The 22569-nt window shown below is 47.0% G+C and overlaps 1 protein-coding gene across 2 annotated transcripts in view; it reads right to left on the reverse strand.

The window, feature by feature from the left end:
- Positions 1 to 20972, reverse strand: part of VWF (von Willebrand factor) — a 171836-nt gene extending 150864 nt beyond the window's left edge. Inside the window, exons 1-5 of one of the 2 annotated variants that reach the window (XM_032254537.1) lie at positions 20721 to 20972; positions 19461 to 19515; positions 17479 to 17643; positions 6754 to 6856; positions 6262 to 6470 (exon numbers count right to left, since the gene is read on the reverse strand). In XM_032254537.1, the coding sequence (XP_032110428.1) occupies positions 6262 to 6470; positions 6754 to 6856; positions 17479 to 17643; positions 19461 to 19515 (532 nt within the window). In that variant the 5' untranslated portion in view covers positions 20721 to 20972. The remainder of the gene's footprint in view (positions 1 to 6261; positions 6471 to 6753; positions 6857 to 17478; positions 17644 to 19460; positions 19516 to 20720) is intronic. The other variant, XM_032254536.1, reaches the window with a different exon arrangement.
- Between the last annotated feature and the right edge of the window lie 1597 nt (positions 20973 to 22569).

Below are 22569 nucleotides of genomic sequence, written 5' to 3' on the forward strand. Positions count from 1 at the left end.
TATATTAATGAATTAATATCAATTATTATATAATTGATATTAATATAATGAATTAATATCAATATATTAATGAATTAATTTCAATATATATTTCATTTATATATTAAATATATATAATGTATATAATATATAATATATATTATATATTATATATAATATAAAAAATACATATATTTAATGGTACATATTATGTATAATATAAAATATATATATTTAATATTATATATAATTTATATTAATTTATATATTAATATTTAGTATTATATTTAAAATTTAATATTGTATATATTATATTAAATACACAGTATATATATTTAATATATGTAAATATAGACACTTAAAATATAGACATATGTTTAAGAGACACTTAAACATATGTCTATACAAAAATCTGTACATGAATACCACCTCACGCCTATTAGACTGGCAACTATCAAAAAAAGCAACTATAATGTTGAGCTCTTTGGCACTGTTGGTGGGAATGCCAAACGGTACTGTTACTGTGAAAAACAGTATGGTGGTTTCTCCAAAAATTAAAAATGGAATTCCATGCTAATGGATCAGAATTAATATTGTTAAAATGACCATAATGCCCAAAGCAATCTACAGATTCAATGTAATCCTTATCAAAGTACCAATGTCATTTTTCACAGAATTAGAAAAAACAATCTGAAAATTCATATGGAACCGAAAAACAGCCCAAATAGCCAAAGCAAACCTGAACAAAAAGAACAAAGCTGGAGGCATCACAATATGGGACTTCAAAATATATTACAAGAATATGTAACCAAACAGTCTGGTATAAAAATATACACGTAGATCAATGGAACAGAACAGAGACCCAGAATAGAGCCAATTGATCTTTGACAAAGCTGACAAAATGTATACTAGGGAAAAAACACCTTCTTCAACAAATGGTGCTGGGAAAACTGGATTGCCATATACAGAAGAATGAAACTGGACCCCTATCTCTGACCATATACAAAAAAAATCAACTCAAGATGTATTAAAGACTTAAATGTAAGACCTGAAGCTATAAAAATCCTAGAAAAAATCCTTAGGAAAACTCTAGTTGATATTGGTCTAAGCAAGGAATTTCTGACTAAGACTTCAAAAACAAGCAACAAAGTCAAAAATAGACAAATGAGACTTCGTTAAACTAAAAATCTTCTGCACAGCAAAAGAAATAATCAACAGAGTGAAGAGAGAACCTGCAGAATGGAAGAAAATATTTGCAAACTTATTCATCCAGTAAGGGACTAGTATCCGGAATACACAAGGAACTCAAAACACTCAGCAACAATGAAAAATAAACAATCTCAGGAAGAAGTGGGCAAAGGACATGCATAGGCATTTTTCAAAAGAAGACATACAAATATCTGACAGGAATATGAAAAAAAATGCTCAACATAACTTGTCATGAGAGAAATGCAAATTAAAATCACAATGAGATATCATCTTACCCTAGTCACAATGGTTACTATTAAAAAGAAAATAACAGATGTTGGCAAGGATAAGGAAAAAGGGGAACTCTTATACATTGTTGGTAGAAATGTGAGTACAACCTCTGTGGAAAACAGTATGAAGATTTTTCAAAGAATTATTAATAAAAATAGGAATACCATTCAATCCAGCAATCCCACTACTGGGTATCTACCCAAAGGAAAAGAAATCAATATATCAAAAACATACCTGCACTGGTATATCTATTGTGCATTATTCACAATAGCAAAGACATGGTATCAACCTAAATGCCCATCAACAAATGATTAGGTAAAGAAAATGTAGGCCAGGTGCAGTGGCTCACGCCTGTAATCCCAGCACTTTGGGAGGCCAAGGTGGACAGGTCAGCTGAGTTCAGGAGTTCAAGACCAGCCTGGCCAACATGGCGAAACCCCGTCTCTACTAAAAATGCAAAAATTAGCCAGCCTTGGTGGCACACAGCTGTAATCCCAACTACTCGGGAGGCTGAGGCAAAGAATTGCTTGAACCCGGGAGGCGGAGGTTGCAGTGAGCCGAGATCATGCCACCACCCTCCAGTCTGGGAGACAGAGCAAGACCCTGTCAAAAAAAAAAGAAAAAGAAAAAGAGGAGAGAGAGAGAGAGAGAAAGAAAGACAGAAAGAAAGTAAGTGTGGTGCATATACACAATGGAATACTATTTGGCCATAAGAATGAAATCACATCTTTTGCAGCAACATGGGTAGAATTGGAGGTCATTATGTTAAGTGAAACAAACCAGACACAGAAAGTCAAATATTACATGTTCTTACCAATAAGTGGGTACTAAAAACTATGCACTCAGAAAGTAGAATGACAGATATTGGAGACTCAGAAAGGTGAGAGAGAGTGGGAGGGGGTGGGTGATGAGAAATTACTTAATGAGTACAAAGTATATTGCACCCTAAAAGTCCTGACTTGACCGTTGCACAACCTATGCATGTAACAACACTGCGCTTGTACCCTGTAAATTTATACAAAAAAAATTTTTTGAGACAGAGACTCACTCTTTGCAACCTCCATCCTCTGAGTTCAAGCTGTTCTCGCCTTCCTAGTAGCTGGGATTACAGGCACGTGCTACCACGCCCAGCTAATTTCTGTGTTTTTAGTAAAGACAGGGTTTCACCATGTAGGCCAGGCTGGTCTTGAACTCCTGACCTCAAGTGATCCATCTGTCTCAACCTCCCAAGGTGCTGGGATTACAGGCATGGGCCATCGAGCCTGGCCTTATACAAATTAAAAAAAAAAAAATTAAAAAATGCTTTAAAAGAAATTGCATATCAAATTTTTCTCCTTTAAAGTAAAGAGAAATAGACATTATAAAAGGTAGTATTTTAAATTTTCACATACTTGAAAAATAAAGAATTAAATATATGAAGAAAATAAAATTGCCACACAATCCAGGAATTCTGCCTCTGGGCATATACTCAAAATAATTGAAAGCAGCGTTTTGAAGAGTTATTTGTACACTTATGCTCATTATTCAGCAGCATAATTCACTCCATTATTCACTATAGGTAAAACGTGGAGGCAATCCAAGCGTCCATTGATGGATAAATGGATAGGCAAAGTATGGTCTGCATGCACAATGAAAATTTTTTTTCCTCAGATTCCTCTGATACAATGGAATATTATTCATTCTTAAAAAGGAAGAAAATTCTGACATACGCCACAACATGAATGAACCTTGAGGACATTATGCAAAGTGAAGTAAGCCAGTCACAAAAAGACACATGCTGGATGATTCCACTAGATGAGATGCTTAGAGAAGTCAAAATCATAGACAGAAAGCAGAACGACAGCTTCCAGGAGCCCAGAGGGAAGAACACGAAGTTACTGTGTGGTGAGTATAGAGTTTCGATTCTGCAAGATGAAGAGAGTTCTGGAAATGGATGGTGGTGATGGTTATACAACAGCATGAATGTACCTAATTATCACTGAACTATATACACAAAAATGGTTATGATAGTAAATTTTGGCTGGGCGAGCTGGCTTACACCTATAATCCCAGCACTTTGGGAGGCCAAGGTGGGGGGATCACCTGAGGTCAGGAGTTCAAGAGCAACCTGGCCAACATGGTGAAACCCCATCTCTACTAAAAATATAAAAATTAGCCAGATGTGGCGGTGGGTGCCTGAACTCGGGAGGCTGAGGCTGCAGAATCACTTGAACCCGCGAAGCACAGATTGCAGTGAGCCAAGATCATGCCATTGCACTCCAGCCTGGGCAACAAGAGCGAAACTCTGACTCAAAAAAAAAAAAAAAAAGATAGTAAATTTTATGTTATATCTATCATAGCACAATAAAAAATGGGGGGCGGTTAGAAATCTATACACAAATGTTTAGAGTGGCTTTATTCATAATTTCCCAAAATTGGAAAGAACGAAATGTCCTTCAACTAACTGGTGAATGGATAAACAAATTGTGGTGACTACTCCTTTTAAATAGGAACAGACTACTGATACATGCCCTAACATGGCTTAATCTCTAACAGATTATGTTAAGTGAAAGAAGCCAGACTTACAAGACCAAATACTCCAAACACTATATGATTACAGTCATATGAATGTTGGAAATATCAGAACTACAGAAACAGATGAAAGATCAGTGGCCACCAGGGGCTAGGAGTTGGGGGAGGATTTGACTACAAAGGAGCATGGTGATTTTGAGGGTGATAAACCTGTTCTATAGTTTGATTGTGGTGGTTACATGACTCTACACTTTTGTGAAAACTCAGAGAACTGTACGTGAAAGGGTGAATTTTACTGTCTGTAAATTAACTTCAATAACTCTGACTTTTGAAACAACAATAATAAAATTGAGCTATGTGGTGCTTCCATGACACACATCTGAAACAAAATCACACAGAAAGGTTGAAAGAATGGAAAACGATACATCGAACAAGCACTAATCAAAAGAAAGGTGGAATAGCTATATTAACATCAGACAGATTAAAGGCAAAAAGCATTGGTAAAAATGAGAGTCGTTACATTAAAGGAACAATTCCCTAGAAAGTTTCCATATTTCTAAACACTAATAACAAAGGCTTAAGATATACGAAGCAGGCTGGGCATGGTAAATCGTGCCTGTAATCCCATCACTTTGGGAAGCTAAGGCAAGCAGATGACTTGAGGTCAGGAGTTTAGGACTAGCCTGGCCAACATGGTGAAACCTCATCTCTACTAAAAACAAAAATTAGCAGGGCATGGTGGCACACGTTATGTAGTCTCAGCTACTCAGGAGGCTGAGGCAGGAGAATTGCTTGAACCCGGGAGGTGGAAGTTGCAGTGAGCTGAGACCTCACTATTACATTCCAGCCTGGGTGACAAAGCAAGACTCTATCTCAAAAAAAAAAAAAAAGCAAAACTTGACAGAATTGCATGGAGAAATTGATAAATTCACACCATTACAGAAAAATTTAGCTCTCTTAGTAATGGGTCATTACTAAGCAGACAAGAAGTAGTAAACACACAGAAGATCTGGAAAATACAATTAAAAAGCTTAATTCAACAAGTCTAGATAGAGTCCTGTACCAATTAGACAATACATCATTTTTGAGCATACAAAGAACAATTGCAAAAAAAAAAAAAGATTATGTACTAGTCTACAATTTTTTAACTAAATTTAGAAATTAATTACAAATAGGTAACTTTAAAAATTTCAAGCATTTGAATTTTTAAATGCATATACGTTCAGAAAGAGCTCAAAATGGAAATTAGAAAATTTATAAAACTAAATATACATATCAAAATTGGTAGAGCTGGGCACAGTTACGCATACCTAAAATTCCACTTGGAAGGCTGAGGCAGGAGGATTGCTTGAGCCCATGGGTTCAAGACGAGTTTGGGCAACTTAGCAAGACCTAATCTCTAAATATATATATACACACACACATATATATGTATATATATACAACATATATGATTGCATATCTACACACATACTATATATATACACATACACATACACTACACACACACATACACACACATACACACACACACACACACACACACACACAGTGCAGCCAAAGTGGTATTTAGAGGGAAATTTATAGCCCTAAAATCTACATGTCAGACAACAAAATCAGTGCTGAAGAAAACAAAAATAAACTATCATACCATTATAGTACATTCCAATGAAAGGAATAGTCAATTGTTTCTCTACATGCTTACCCTCTAATCAGAAAGTAGTTGGGTCATAAGGAAGAAAGATAACTTATATGTAAGTGTTCAGCTTTGGCAAGGGAACGTAACTGATTGAATGTTTATGTAACTGAAATTATCTAAAGAAGATTGAAATATTCATCTTTAATGTTTTCACATTATCACATTATCCATTTTACCTCCTATTGCTCCTGAATACACACACACACACACACACACACACACACACACACACACACACAAACTGGCCTTTTTGGATGGTGTGGAGGACCGCTCCATAGATTTTATCCACTCCACTATAGTGGGTTGAGGAGGATCGACTCACACCATCCAGCATTGACCAATCATCTACCGCATGTCAGTTGCTATCCAGAATTCAAAGTTGAACAAAGCCAGCTTTGAGGAGCTCAAAGACCTGGTTTGACTAGAGGTCTAGGCATTGGAATGGAATGCGAAGAGATGAGATTGGCAGCATCGGTTGAGGTGAGGTCACAGTGAGGCTTGAATGTCAGGGGAGGCATGATAGTGAAGGTTCATGAGCAAGGAAATAAAAACCACGGCCACACGTAGGGAAATGGTATCCCAGAAAATCTTACCTTCTTGGGTCATAAAGTCATCTTCAGCAAAGATGTTAAAGTTGCCACACAGCCCACAGGTCTTGTTGAAGTATCTGTCTGACAGCAGGACTTGAAAGTTGCCACTGCTGTCGATCCTGGCCACAAAGCCATAAGCCTCACCAGACAGTTTGTAGTACCCAGCCTCAGTTTCTAGATACAGCCCTTTGGAGGCATAGGGCATGGAGACTCTGGAAGGCAAAGGCTAAGTTCATAAGTGGACTTCTCGTGCATTTTCTGGATGTCTCTCCCACCTTCTAACCCCAACCCCATGTTGTAGGGTTCAGACCATGGTGCAAAGTGGCTGAGGGCCTAGACCAGCAATTGGGAGACCTGGCTTTCTCCCAGCCCTGCTATTCACTTCCTTGCCACATTTGCTTCCATCCTCTGGGCCCCAGCTTCTTCATCTGGGAAATGAGGGCTTGTGCCAGGGGATCCCTAGGGTCCTTTCTAACTCAGACATTCTAGGCTTACCTTTGGTCCCCCTGTGTCACAGTACCATTGACAAACAAATGGATGTCAAAAAATTCCCCGAGATACACGGAGAGGCTCAGTCTCTTGCCATTTTGGAAGTCCCCTGCAAGAGAAAAAAGTCAATAGTAGTGATTATTACTCCCCTGAAACAATGAGTACATTGATTAAGAATCATCATCTACATAATCTTTTCTCAGCAGAAAACGCCCCCAAAAGTCTTAACAAGTGAGCAACAAAAACCTCCCTAAAAATCTCATTTTCTCACCCATTTTTCCATTCATCTAAAAATAATTATTGAGCGACTTCTGGATACATAGCCCTCAGGTGGGCTCTTATATATCACAAAAGAAAAATGTAATAAAAGCATGATCTCTTGTTTATGGGAGTTTACAACCTGGGTATAAATAGAAAACAAACACGTGACATTGTAAGGCAGCAAACAACACTATGAGGTACTGGTAACAGGTGCTCTAGGAGAGTGTCATTCATTCATTCATTCATTCATTCATTCATTCACTGAGACAGGGTTGTGTTCTGTTGCCCAGGCTGGGGATGCAGTGATGTGAACATGGCTCACTGCAGCCTCCGCCTCCTAGACCCAAGCAATCCTCCTGTCTCAGCCTCCCAGGTAGCTGGGACCACAGGTGCATACCACCACACCCAGCTAATTTTTTTTTATATTTTATAGAGACAAGATCTCACTGTGTTGCCCAGTCTGGTCTTGAGCTCCTGGAGGCAAGTGATCCTTCTGCCTCCGTTTCCCAAAGTGCAGGGATTAAAGACAGGATTCATTCTCCCGCCCCCACCCAACCCTAGCAGTGTTATTTAAAATGGTATTTTAGGACAGCTCAAGTCAGACTCCCTGGGCTGTTTGTTTAAAATGGAGATTCATGAACCCCACCTAAGTTTACTGAATTTGATTATCCAGGAGTTCAGAGATGGTGTGGGTCAAAGGCCTTACACAGCACATGGAATTAATAAGGACACACTAAATGGTTGACAGGGGAAATGTCTGAAGATCCAGACACATGATAAAATAGGCTCTGGGAATGATGTAGTTGTGAGTGCTGAACAGGGCCACAGGGGTGATGGTGGCCGGCAGGAAAGAGGAAACACAGGCAAGAGACATTTTTCACAGCATGACCAAAGCTTAGCAAGCCTCACATAGTTTTTAAGAACTGCTGCTACTTGTGCTGGGTCTTTGATATTCAAAGATAACTAATTGGTCATAAGAATGAAAAGAACCAGAAGGGAAAATATAGAGTCTGGTCTCAAGCCTTGGAGACAGAAATTGGTAAAGTTGGTCTTAAAAATGAGCAAATGCCAGCCTGACCAACATAGTGAAATCCCATCTCTACTAAAAATACAAAAATTAGCTGGGCATGGTGGCACGCAACTGTAATATCAGCTACTCAGGAGGCTGAGGCAGGAGAATCGCTTGAACCTGGGAGGTGGAGGCTGCAGTGAGCCGAGATCAGCTACTGCACTCCAGCCTGGGCAACAGAGCAAGATTCTGTCACACACAAAAAAGAGCAAATCGCTCTTCTCCTAGAAGGGATAGGGGAGTGTGGACTTCTTCTCAGCAAGAAGAGGTTAAGATGTCTGTGGAACCAAGCCCCAAAGAGCCACGAAAACAGGGAGCTGGGGCAGGGGTCTCCTCACTCCTAGCCAGGAGAGGAAGAGTCCCCAGTAGGGCTCTGGGCTGAACTGAGGCTGCAGGAGGACAACCACACACACAGACACACACATGCTCGCGCACACACACACACACACACACACACTACACACACACCATGCGCACTGCAACACATAAACACTCCAAACCAACCAGAATGAGCTACAGAATAGACTTGCTTCTGGCGGGAATTCAGCAAGGGCTGTCCCATGTAAATAACCAGTCTATCCTAGGAACAGTGTTGAATGATACGCCAGCAGCAGCAGCGACCGGAAAAGACACGCAGACCACCCACAGTCCATAAACCATGCTCTGCAGTGCTCCAGATCAACGCAGCTGGGAGAAGAAGGAGGTGCGTGCCAAGTGAAAGGGGGCTTGTCCTGTTTGAGCCGAGGAGTCTCCCTTACTCTGCATTCCCATCTAGAACAGTTTTTACAGCAAGCAAACCTTTAAAAGCTGAACAAACGGACTGACAGCAAGACATTGGCCAAAGAAAAACAAAGAACTAGAGAGGCGATTGCGTAAATAGAGTAACTTATTTTCAATTTTATTTCATTTATCAGTAATGTTAGAATCTGAGAGAGGAGTATATGGATCTTGAAGTCTTTCAACTTTTCTGTATGTTTGAAAATTTCCATAATAAAAGGTTGAAAAAAAACAGGACAACCAGGTAACAACCTCCAGTTTGCACTCCCTCCCAGGAGCTCTCCAGGGCATTGGGTCCAAGACCAAATCCCTCCCTCGGCCTTTCCTGGAGCTGGCTCTCTGAACGCTACACACAGCCCACAGTGAGCCCATTCGACAGGGCGGGGATGCACTCACACCCCTCACTGGAGACCTGCCAGAACAGAAGCCCCCACCTGCTGGACAGCAGACAAATGAGCCCACGAGGTCTGCGGCCCCGGGTCCCTTATTACCACTGAGCCTGCCACCCCATCAGCGAGTCCTCTTTCCATCCCATCTCACAGGGCAGACAGACAGGGAGTTCTGCCCAGCTTCACTGGGTAACTCGGCCAATATGTCACCTCTGAGCCAAAGGCATCTCCTTCCCAGAAATGGGAAAGGGACCCCGTGAGCCTCTCCTTGCAGTCTCTCCTTCTCCTGGGATGCAGAAAGCATGGGTGGGACCAAGTCTGCCAGGGACTGTGGCTGGAGGATGGGTAGGGAACGCTTCAGAGGCAGCCAGGCAGCTTGGGACTGGCATGGCCCTATAGCTGGGGATCTGCAGCACTTAGAGACTTCCAAAGATGAAAATCACTTCAGCAACGTACTCGCTCCACAGGGGACAGAGCTGAGCGTGTGCCACAGGAAAGCCCCGAGGTCACTATGGCTGTAAGTTTGAAAAGTAAGGCCTGCAAGGCTGAACAAACCAAGAATTCAACAGAAGCAGAAAACGCAAACAGGAAAGAACCAGGAGAAGTGTGTGGGAGGGAAGGGAGCCCCGCCCTCCTAGGGTAAATAACGGAGGAGCCTGCTGCCAGGCTCTCGGCCAGCCAGGTGGCAGACCCTGGGGTAACTTGCCCATCATCACAGAGCCAGTCAGTGATGACAGAGCTGGGACTCCAGCCCGAGTGCTGTTTTAAGTACGTGAGGGGCTTGCTCTGGGCGGCCCCAGGAGAGACCAGCATTAGGAAGTCCAAGCGACAGCCCGGGGCTGAGCCCCTGTGAGGCAGTGCCAGGTAGTCAGGGGAGGTGGTGCTGGCTGTCCCCGAGCTTCACCTACTGCAGGAACTGGGGCTTCTGGAGGGGCTGATTTAGGTTGTGGTAACCAACCCCCACCCACCTGGAGACAAACCAAAAACAGCAGTCTAGGGGCAGGAGTGGGGCTGCCTCGTGCCCTTCAGTGACAACTGAACTGCATGGCATGGAGAATTCCTGGCCCAGGATGGCGGAGGGGGGCTTGAGGAGCAGTCAGGCCACACCTGGAGCATGGGAGTGGCAAGGGAATTGGGGGTTTTGTTTTCTCTTGTTTTGAGGTCTTGCTCTGTCGCTCAGGATGACGCATAGTGATGTGATCACAGCTCACTGCACCCTTGAACTCCTGGGCTTGAGCAATCCTGTCACCTCACCTTCCCAAATAGCTGGAACTGCAAGTGTGTGCCACCAAGCCCAGCTAATTTTTGTATATTTTTGTACAGACAGGGGTCTCCGTGTGTCGCCCAGGCTGGCCCCAAACTCCTGGGCTCAAGCAATCCTCCTGCTTCAGCCTCCCAAAGCATCGGGATTACAGGCATGAGCAACTAACTGTGCCCAGCCTGGCGGTGGGATTTTTCAAAGTGTGACCGAGAGAGGCTGACAACTCAGAAAAACATAGGACAGCAGCAGGAAGGATCTAAACAAGCGGTTCTTAAACTCTTTTGCTCAAAAAGCATAGTAAAAACACAATTTACTTTATGACTCGGGACACACACACACATTTCACGTATTTACTCTTGCCAGCCGGGCACAGTGGTTCAAGCCTGTAGTCCCAGCACTTTGGGAGGCTGAGGTGGGCGGCTCACGAGGTCAGGAGATCGAGACCATCCTGCCCAACATGGTGAAACCCCATCTCTACTAAAATACAAAAATTAGCTGGGTGTGGTGGCACACGCCTGTCGTCCCAGCTACCCTGGAGTGTGAGACAGGAGAATCTCTTGAACCCGGGAGGTGGAGGTTGCAGTGAGCAGGTCTCACCACTGCACTCCAGCCTGGTGACAGAGCAAGACACTACCTCAACAACAACAACAAAATCTACTCTTGCCATGTACTATGCACTCCAGAATTTTCTGATGGTTCCTATCCTATTCTATTTTGCCTTTTTAAATGCTAGTTATAAGCATTAAACTAATTTTAGGACCCATGGCTCATGACTCAGTTCGAAAAACCAGGAGTTCGAAAAACACTGATCTAGGCTGACTTCGTTTTACAGACGGAGAAACTAAGGCCTAGGTTTACAGCAGGATTTCTCCACTGCACCACTCGAATTCAGGGCCAGACACTTCCCTGTGCATGGCAGGAGAACCAGCAGCCTCCTGGCCTCTACCCACTAGATGCCAGCAGCACCCTCCCTACAGCGTGACAACCCAAAATGTCTCCCGACACTGCAAAATGTCCTCAGGGGGAAAATCCCCCCGAATGGGAACCCCTGGTTTCCACGGTGGGCATGGAGCTGAGCCTACACTCAGGCTCTTTTGACTCCGTCCAAATCCCCTTTTTGCAACACAAAGCTGTGTAACAGGGCATCGGAGTGTTCTAGGTTGCGCTAACCACTAATGCAGAGAGAACTCCAGACCAGCCTTGCCTTTTATTTGCCTGGTTCCCTCAATGCAGGACTCAGGGGGATCAGATAATGTGAAGCCGTTAGAAATCGCCAGTGAGCCCAGGGGAGACCCCTGCACTCCACAGACCTCCAGGTTAGCACTTCCTATAACTCTTAGGAAAAGAGGCTGGCTATCACCCCAAAGAAGCAAGACAGGGCAGTGAAGCTCCTCCAGAGGTTCCCGCCAGGCCTGTTGAACGCAGTGATTAAGGCGCTGAGTGAGGAGTAAGCTCCCAGCCCATGCCTTAGAGGGAAAGGTATCCGGGACCTTCAGAAGCAGGCCAAGAGCTGGAACCTCGGTCAGACGTGGGTGCTGTCTCAGGCTTTAGTGTGAAACTCACTCATCTGCATTTCCAGCAAACACTCTACCTTCCAGGCCTGTGATTCTGATGCAGGTGATCCTTCCTCCAAACTGAGAACAAGTGTCTGGTCTAACCATGCCACGGAAACTAAGGAAGAAGTGACTCAGCAGACCTTTGGCTGTTGTTGAAGCCTCTCTCTTGGCTAGTTTGGGAGCCAGATCCTGCAGCCGTAGCTGAGGAAGAGCAGTCTCTAAGGAAGAGCACGAACCAGGACTCCCAGGTCTCTCTCTGGCCCCTGTGCTGCCTGGCAAAGAGCCTTGTCGCCTTGGCCTTGAACCCTGGAGCCTGCCTCACCAGAAGCCAAGATCAAGGATGGGGGCCTAGCCATGGCACCAGGTGGCCCTTCATGTGCGGACATAAACACTTTACTCAGGATGTGAACAAGGGCCACAGGCACTCGGGAGGAATGTGGATGTGCGACTTACGGTCAAGGAGGCAGGATGTCATCACAGAACAATGGGACAGAAGGTGGGCATGTCCACGGAAACCGAAACTGCAGGGCCCAAGTCCTGGGCTCCCCTCCCAGACCCGGTGCCCCCGGCTGCCCTGACGCACCTGTGCCAGCCCACCCCTCCCATTCTTCCTCTTCTCCCACATACCCCAACCCATCAACAACAACAGGCAAAGCAGCCACCCATTCTCTATGACGTCAGCAGCGTGGTTTTGGTGGCAATGAAAGCAATTTACATTAAAGTGTGTTTGATCCGTAACCTGGTTTAGGCAAACAATCTCCCAGAAGATGGATACTTTGCAAGGGCAAGTTGCTTATAAGAAAGGAATAGTAGCCTGGTGGGGAACCCCACAAAGAGGTTTTGAAGTAGACAAGCCTTCCATCGCCCTTCAGATTCCTCTGTGGCCACTGAAACATGGAAAAGGGTGGCCAGACCTCTAGCGCAAACCCGTGTGGATCACGTGGGCCAAATGGAACCGAAGTGACCCTGCCCTCGTGGAAATGCCTGAGGGCCCAGCAGCCCCTGTCCCCACATGGCGCCTCCAAGTGAACAAACACCCCGTGTTAAGCTGGCTGCTTTCAATAACTCAGCTCAGCTAAGCAGTCACACTTTCAGATAACCTGTCTCCCTTGATCCTCACGGTGTCTCCATTTTAAAGATGAGGAAACTGCGAAGGTACCCTCAGAACAGTCAGTAAAGAGGGAAAGCGGAGGAGAACACAGGTTTTCCAACTCCAACTCTGGCTCTGTCTGTGCTTCCATTTCCTGCCGGGGCAGAGCCACCCAGTCCCGTGGGACGGAAACCAGTGAGCAAGAGTTGATGAGCCCAGTGCTGGGTGGGCGGAATGGGCACGAGGGCTTCCTGGAGGAGGTGACAGAGACAGCCTAGAGGCACCAGAACAGCCTACATCTCCCAACCTGGGAGGGCTACCCTGACGTGGCACAGGGTCTGGAATTGGGCTCAAGCAGGGGAAGGGAGCTTTTCCAACATGCTAACTTGGCTCTCTGACCCTGGAACATGAGCTCTGTGCCTGGGACGAAGCTATTAGTACAAACCCGTCTCCAGGCGGGGAGTCCACAGCAGAGCTGAACTAACACAGATTGTGAGTCAGACAGCAACCCCACCCGGCACCGCAGCGTCTCCACCAAAATCTTCCACCGGTCACTTCTTTTCCTTTTTTTGAGACGGAGTCTTAATCTGTGCCCAGGCTGGAGTGCAGTGGCTCTATCTCAGCTCACTGCAACCTCCGCCTCCCGGGTTTAAGTGATTCTCGTGCCTAAGCCTCCCAAGCAGCTGGGATTACAGGCATGCGCCACCATCCCCAGCTAATTTTTGTATTTTTTTTTTTTTGAGACGGAGTTTCGCTCTTGTTACCCAGGCTGGAGTGCAATGGCACGATCTCGGCTCACCGCAACCTCCGCCTCCTGGGTTCAGGCAATTCTCCTGCCTCAGCCTCCTGAGTAGCTGGGATTACAGGCATGCGCCACCATGCCCAGCTAATTTTTTGTATTTTTAGTAGAGCCAGGTTTCACCATGTTGACCAGGATGGTCTCGATCTCTTGACCTTGTGATCCACTCGCCTCGGCCTCCCAAAGTGCTGGGATTACAAGTGTCAGCCACCGCGCCCGGCCTCTTCTGGTCACTTCTAACCCTCCATTCCCACTCACCCCAGAGCCATCACAGGTAGGGGTCTGTATCAGCTCTGCTGTGGTTTATAAAATGGGAAAATCCACTTAAAACAAAACTTGGGGTCACCCAAGGTAGGGAGGGCCTAAGTCATCAGCTTCCCGGGGGCAGGGGTGGGGAGTTCTCTCCAGCTGCTTTTCCAGTTCCTCCCCAGCTGCCACCTCTGAAGCAAGTTGGGACCCTCACGGCTGGTGTTCAGGATGGCTTCCTTGATTTGTCACGCCCTGGGGTGTCTCTGGCCTTTTCACTGCCTGCCTGGTTACCCTGGCCAGGTCCACTCCACCTCCTACCTCTCTCCTTTTCAGGACCGTCTTGGCAAAGCACCAGTTTCCTCTCACCACCTCCCTGCTGCACAAGACCCTACACTAATTCCTCACAGCCTACAGAATCGACTCCGATTCCCCATCAGACTTCAAGACCCTACACTGCGGCCTCGCCCGGTGGCCCAGCCTCTCATCCCACCCCTCTCCAGTCCCGCCCCACGAAGTTTGGTTATCCAGTCTAAGAGCAGCAGCAGCAGCTGCGAAATTGTTAGAAATGAAATTTTCAGGGCGCCTTCCACATCTACAGAGTCAGAACTCCGGGGGCAGGGCCCAGAGATCTGTTTGTCACAGCCCTCCAGGTGGTCCTGATGCAGCCTGGAGTTTAGCAACTGCTGCGCCAGCCACACGGACTTCCCCAGGGCTCCACGTCAGGAGCACGTGCCCCTCCCGCCTCCCCACTTCTCATGCGGTCCCCATGGTATGCAGCACCCTCCCCTGTCTTCTCTGGCCAACCAAAGCTCCTTCCCCAGAGCTCTGCGTACACCACCACTCTGTAAACATCTTCAGGCCAGGCAGGGTGGCTCACCCCTGTAATCCCAGCACTTTGGGAAGCCAAGGCAGGTGGATCACAAGGTCAGGAGTCCAAGACCAGCCTGGCCAATCCTGTCTCTACTAAAAATACAAAAAAATCAGCCTGGTGTGGTGGCGCATGCCTATAATCCCAGCTACTGGGGAGGCTGAAGCAGGAGAATTGCTTCAACCCAGGAGGCAGAGGTTGCAGTGAGCCGAGATTGTGCCACTGCACTCCAGCCTGGGCAACAGAGTAAGACTCCATCAAAAAAAAAAAAAAAATCTTCAGCACAACAGAGACTCCAGAGAGCTAAGCACCAAGAAACACAGATGAGTGAGACACGCTCCTTGCCCCTGAGGAGCTCGCGGAGGAGTGGGGAGGATGGCAGTGCCAGGAAGTCGTATGCGATAGGTTTCCCAGCAGAGTCAGAGCAGGTGGCAAAGATGGTCTCAAAGAGAGACCAGGAACAGAGGGAGCTCACAGCTACGGCCAGGTGCCAGACAGAGCCTAGTCCAGCGCCGGGCACACGGAGGACCCTGCGTCAGTCCCCGCTGACTGATGGCGCAATGACCCCAGTAGCCCAGAGCCTAGATCTCAGGTGAGTGTCTGGGTGCTGCCAAAGACTCCCCCCTTGACCAAACTTGAGTGGGGGACTTCTGAGCCCTCTTCTAGACTAGGCCTTGGCCTTGTGCTCTGTCCTTGGCCTGCTCAGTTCAGTTTTAACAAGAATCCTGCTGGATCGACTTGGCAAAGACACCCCCACCCTCAGTATGCAATCACCCTGGCCTGCCTTCAGCAAGACACCTGTCAAGCTGGGTTAAGCAGAATCTCTCTTACTCCTGACATTTCCTCTTTGAAATTTTCCATCACTGGCCCCTTCCCTCCTCCTTGGCCCTAAATCTTCACTTTTCCTTGTCGTATTCAAAGTTGAGTCCTCTCTCTCTCCCCTGCTGAAAAACCTCCATGGCAGCAGTCCCTCTTGAAAGTCTCCCCTACTCACTTTAACAAGTGTCATGAGGCTGAGTGCGGTGGCTCACGCCTATATTCCCAGCACTTTGGGAGGCCGAGGCAGGCGGATCTTAAGGTCAGGAGGTCGAGATCATCCTGGCTAACACGGTGAAATCCTGTCTCTACTAAAAATACAAAAAATTAGCCGGGCACGGTGGTGTGCGCCTGTAGTCCCAGCAACTCAGGAGGCTGAGGCAGGAGAATTGCTTGAACCTAGGAGGCAGAATTTGCAGTGAGGTGAGATTGCACCACTGCACTCTAGCCTGGGTAACAAGAGCAAAACTCCACCTCAGAAAAAACAAAAAAAGACAAGTGTTATGAACACTTTTTCTGTAACAGCATGAGCCTGTCCATCGCCATCTCAGTTCCCAAGGCTGGGGTCCCCATGTTTGCTAGGTTTTTTGGCATCCCTCCCTCACATACCACACACCTTGGTTAGTTTTTAGCCTGTGGAGGTCATCAAACCATAATCCTCCATCCCCACCCTCCCAACCTCGCCAAGTGTCCTCTTTCCTTAATCCAGAGGAACATTCTGTCAGTCTGAGAGGCCTGGGATCAAAATCCAGCTCCACCTTTTTTTTTTTTATGTGTTTCTTTGAGACAGAGTCTCACTCTGTTGTCCAGTCTAGAGTGCATCTCAGCTCACTGCAACCCGGTTCAAGTGATTCTCCTGCCTCAGCCTCTGGAGTAGCTGGATTACAGGCGCCCACCACCACGCCAGGCTAATTTTTGTATTTTTAGTAGAGATGAGGTTTCACCATGTTGGCCAGGCTGGTTTCAAACTCTTGACCTCAGGTGATTCACCCACCTCGGCCTCCCAAAGTGCTAGGGTTGCAGGTGTGAGCCACTGCACCCGGCCTCAGCTCCACATTGTATTGTCTGTCAGGCCTTGGAAGGATGATGCAACCTCCGTGTGCCTTGGTTCTCCATTGGTAGAACCAGGGTGACTCCAGCTACATCCCAGGGCTGTTGTGGGGATGCAGGGACAGTACCAATTCTTCTCTAGGAATACAGGAGGTGCTCAGCATAAGCTGATGTTCTGATCCACAGGCCCCCAAGTAAACAACGAGTCTTCCCTTTGGCAACGAGTTTCCAAAGCACCTTATCTAGTTCATCATTCTCCTTGATGCTGTGCTGCTTCCAGGGCATCACCCGGACCCAGAACAATGGACACAGCAAACTACTAAAGAAGATAAAGACTCTCTTCATCCATCTCACTGGGCTCCCATGGGGAGAGACCCAGGGAAAGCCAAGAGGTGCTACAGGTCACAGAAAGGCTGTTCCTCTCCTTGTTCTCAGCACTGACCTTTCAGCTCAGGCCCTGTCCTGAGAGCAGGAATCCTCCCCCACACCAGGGCTGAGTTCAGCCAGCCCTCTGTCTGAATTCCTCCCTGCAGTGCCAGAACTCACCGATAATCGAGAAGGAATGTGTCTGGCAGTCCCCTGCCAGGAGGTAACTGCAGTATCCCGCAAAGCTGTACATGCTCCCATCAAAGGTGTTGATGAAGTCACTTCCGAAGAGGCTGCATCGGGCCATGGATGACCTGCCACGAGTCCCTTCTGCACAAAGGATCCCTGGAGGGAGAGGCCACACGTTGGGCTGGTGATCACAGGCCACAACTGGGACTATCAGCTCAAACCTCTCTGGCCCCGTAGAAATTAGACTGCCTTTGATAGAAATTGGGCTGTGGGGAGATATTTTCCATCCTAAATGAGACTAAAGCTGTTGCTTTCAGCTCCCAAATATGAACCCAGATTCACAGCAATAACTAAGGAAGTTTTTCAGGAAATCTATTAGTGTTAATAACATTTACTTACTGATTTAAAATGTCATCATTATTAAAAATTTGGAGCATACAGAAGAAAACATAAAGAAGTTGGCTGGGCACGGTGGCTCACGCCTGTAATTCCAGCACTTTGGGAGGCCGAGGTGGGTGAATCACCTGAGGTCAGGAGTTCAAGACCAGCCTGGCCAACATGGCAAAACCTTGTCTCTACTAAAAATACAAAAATTAGCCAGGTGTGGTGGTGGGCACCTGTAATCCCAGCTCCTCGGGAGGCTGAGGCAGGAGAATCGCTTGAGCCCAGGAGGTAGAAGTTGCAGTGAGCCGAGATCGCATCACTGCACTTCAGCCTGGGCGACAGAGCCAGACTGTCTCAAAAAAGAAAAGAAAAGAAAACACAAAGAAGCTAAAACCATCTGTAACCCAATATTCAGTGATCATTAGAGTTAACATTTCAATGTTCATCTTTTCATTTTATTTTACAGCATATGCACAATTGCAGGTTTTTTACAAATTGGTGACCACCTTGTGCAAACTACTTATAACCTCTGTTTATTTCTCAATAGATTATAAATAATTTGTCATGCTATTGTATATACTTCCAATGTGTGGTTTTTAGTGGCTGCATCATATTTTGCATCTAAATATCTACAGTACAGCCCTTTATTGTTAGGTTCCCAGCATTTTTCCATGTTTTAATATTATAAACAGATTGCAGTGAGCCCCTTTGTACATAAATCTATGATTATATATTGAGCAGGTTAAATTTTAAACAGATCAGACTGTGTGCCTGACACATAGAATCTGTGAAGTGTGAAATCCTCCAGGGTCACATCCTAACTCCTTCACTGACTGCAGGTGTTTTTGTGTGTGTGTGTGTGTGTGTGTGTGTGTGTGTGTGTGTGTGTGTGTTGGCAAGTGGGGAAACACAGCAATAAGTCTCTAAGTTTCTGGGTTCCCTGGCAAAAGACCTACCTGGTAGGAAGATGCAGAGAGTGTGACAAATGTATATTTCTTTCCCCAGACTCACCTGTGGGCAGCAGCTGGATGCTGCTGACCTGAGAGATCTAAGTGGAAAGAGCCCGAGGTCAAAAGTCCCCTCCTGCCATTCACAGGCTCGGAATCTTAGCAAGGGAAGGGCGGCAGTACGATGCAGTGCACCAGCCTGGGACCCAGGAAGACTGACCTCTGATTTGGCTCTAGGAGACTTTGGAGCAGTCATTTCTCCTCTCCGACCCTCAGTCTCTTCATCTGTACCATGGGAGGGTCAACTAGGTGACCTCCACAATCTCATCTAAAACTAATAATCCATCCAAGTCTTGGATTCCTTCTTCCTCGTCCTGTGCCCCCATAATATAAGATAGTTCTGTGCCACCCTTGTGCTTCTTAATTCCCCAATAGGAGATGGCATTTGCAGGCACCTCGTCTCTGGAATACTGGTCCAGGGTGGGAGCTCCTCAGAACCTTCACAGGAGACCACCAGCATGCGCCTACTTGGGGCTGGGCAGACAGGTGAGCTCCAGACACACCTGCTTGTTCCCAGAAAGGGGTCACTTCAGATGGCCCTGGGGGGTGGGAAGTGAGAAATCGAGGCCCTTTGGTACCTACCTGGCAAGGTGAGGGCCAGAGCAAGCAGCACCCTGGCAAATCTGGCAGGAATCATCTGCAGAGAAGCAAGAAACATGAGCTAGTCAGTGTTGCCCAGGTAGGAGGCTGCTGGAGCGGCCACTGTCAGGGCATGCAGTAGCAAAAACATTTCTTCAAAGCAGAAGAAAAGATTGATCTCCGTGACCCCCTCTTCCCCTTTGAACATGGCCTTCTGGCCCCCCAAAAAACTCCTGGCCAGTGCCTGGCCCAAGGACAACAATCGCTGTGTGCTGGGACCTGTGGGCACCCTTCCACAGACAGCAGTCACAGCACCAAGACAGGCGGAAAACCCTGCCCTCCCTCCAGGCCACTCTCACGTCCCTGCCTCCTGAAGCAGCTGGGACCCGACACACCTCATTCCTTCCTGCCTCTGCATCCAGACTGGCGAGTAGGAACCGTCTTACACTTGTGTGCCCACCACAGCACCCCAGCCATAGAGAATGCTGAGGAACTGCCAACTTGATGGTTGGCCCCCAACTCTGTACCAGAGCAAGGGCTGTCTCTCTTGTCCCCAAGCCCCGCGCCGGGCAAGATGCTTAGCACCCAGATGTCCAGCAGCAAATGTTTGCTGAGCTCATCGGAGAAAATGGACAAGGAGTCCAGTGGCCCTGGACGCAGGCAGGCATCTCCACTGTGAGACTCCCCAAGAGAGGGACAATTGATCATGGCTGGCAGAGCATACCCCCAAGTCCCTTAGAGCCCCTGCGGTAGCCCCTCTCCTCTGGAAAATGTTGTTAAATGAAGTGCCGAATCTGTTGCCTGAGATTCACTGGGGGGTGCCTCCTTTCCTACCCAAGGTCCCATCCAGACAAAGGTGAGATAAAGCCAGTCTGTGATGTATCTGTGGAAGGAACACTGAGATGTCAAATAAGGCCAGGTCTTGATCTCCAAGCAGGTGTCCCCTACCAGTCCTAAGTTAACGCAGGTACATTCAGCTGCTCCCAGAAGGTTCCCACAGGTGAGGGCAAAGCTCATTCCATCTCATTTGAGTGAAGTACTATCAAGCAGTAAAACCCACTGCATGAAGAAAAGCAGCCCCGGGACCCTCAGAGGCAAGTAGAGGAGGGAGCATTAGGATCATCCCTCACTGAATTGAATCGCCCCTCCAAACTAAGCCCTTCTAGTCCAGGGACAGAGAACCCCAGGTCCCCAGGAGCAGGGATCAGTCAGTCCTGCATCTTCCTCCCACAACTGAGCCAGCTCTTCTTCCAGTGGCCATACCTTCCCCTACAAATGAGGCTGCAGGTATCTCCAAGGTCCCTGGGAAACTCACCGCTGGACAAAGGGTCCGCCAGCCCTAGGCCATGCTCCCAGCTGCTGCAAAGGCTGAATCAGGTCTGCTCCAGCTCCGGACTGTCTGGCTATTATGTAGCCCAGGGACTGTGGAGTCCCCACTGCTGGGGGAGATAAAGCCCAAGCTGTGACATCCACCAACCACCCTCCCTTTCCCACCACAATAGGCTGTGAGCTGCCGCAGCAGGGGGTTGGCCTCCTCCTAATTACCAAAAGGAAACAATGAAAGGAAATGGTATTAGAAGTACCTCCACGCTGATAAAGCTTTGAAGAGTTTGGAGGGAGACCTCCTGGCAGCTGCCTTAATGAACCGCCTTGCCCTCCCCAAACACCCCCAACCCCTACACCCCAACACTTGATCCCTAGTCTTCCCAGAGTGCCCCACATGTGTGGGATAACCAGGAATGCTGGTTTTCTCAGGGCAGGCTGATCCAGACAGTGGGGAATTTACACTAGAACAAAACAGCTTCCTGATCCAGCTTCCAGGACTGGACTGCAGGGAAGTTGGTCAAAACACCTCAACCTGGGCCAATTTCGCTGCTGTGTTTGGAGGAAGGAGAACACTAACACTTCCTATGCACCCCAGGTACGAAGGATCCGGTCCTGGCCCTGACAAAAACAGTCCCTTTGGGTCATGGCCAGGGCTGAATGGACCGGTTAAAGACAAACGTCTTGGGCACAAGCCTAGGCCTTTGTAAAATGGTGAAGGTGAGGAGCGATGGTTTGAGTCTAATACTCCGATGGTTTGAGTCTAATACTCCTATTATTGCTAGATTTGAATAATTCTAATTCTCAAGGATGCTTCCACCGACTTCTGGTACCCTGACCTTACACATACACACACGCACGCACGCGCACACACACGCACACACACGCACATACACGCACACACACGCGCGCACACGAACACACGCACACAATTCTTCTTCCCAGCCTCCCAGTCCCAAAAGCCTAATTCTCAACATCATCTGCTGAACAAATTCCCACTAAAAGAAGTAACTGATGAAATAGGCAGGAGTAGGGGAAGGTGACTCTGGTGCTGGGGTTCCACCCAGTGAGCTGCACAGCCCGAGCCACATCTAGGTATGGAGGACCTCCTCACTGCTTCTCCACGATACCGCCTACCCTACCACTATGAGAAACCGCTAAGTTCCAACCTCCTCCCTTCCCATATGCATCACACTCCACCACTGCCTCTGCCATCCCAGGAGAGGAAGAGGCACACTCTCAAGGAAGAAAAATGGCACAAGAGGCAGAAAGCATGAGGCAGTAGAAAACGCCATCAGGATTTCCACTTCCAGCTTTTTTTCAAAAAAAAAAAACCTGAAAGCCCTCTCATTACAAAATACTGTGCTAAATATAACCAATGTTCTTTAAATGCACAGCTGATCTAGGAGGAAAGTAAGGAATATCTTCAAGGATCAGTGAGGAAAAGGATCCTAAATGAGCATGAGGCAGGGTAGGCCCATGGTGGTCCAGTGTCGGCCAGTCTGGGAACCCTCCAGACTTGAGGCTGCAAATTGCAAGAATGGGAAATGTGACTACTGGCCTGACCCACAGGGAGAACTAGAATGGAGACCCCTGCATACAGCTGAAACTTTGAAGAGAAACGTCTTCCAAATGATGGACCAGGAAAATAATCCAGCCCCCAACATAGAAGATAAGGAAGATTGCCTGTCTCCACCTGTTTTAGGGGTGGGAAAATTCAGTCTTTCTTTAGAATTTTCATCCTCTGCACTCATGCAAATAAAACTTTATTGCAGATGAATTCAAAATC

Source organism: Sapajus apella, unplaced genomic scaffold (assembly GCF_009761245.1).
Source record: "Sapajus apella isolate SASKATOON/1434 unplaced genomic scaffold, GSC_monkey_1.0 scaffold86, whole genome shotgun sequence".
Taxonomy (NCBI): Eukaryota; Metazoa; Chordata; class Mammalia; order Primates; family Cebidae; genus Sapajus; species Sapajus apella.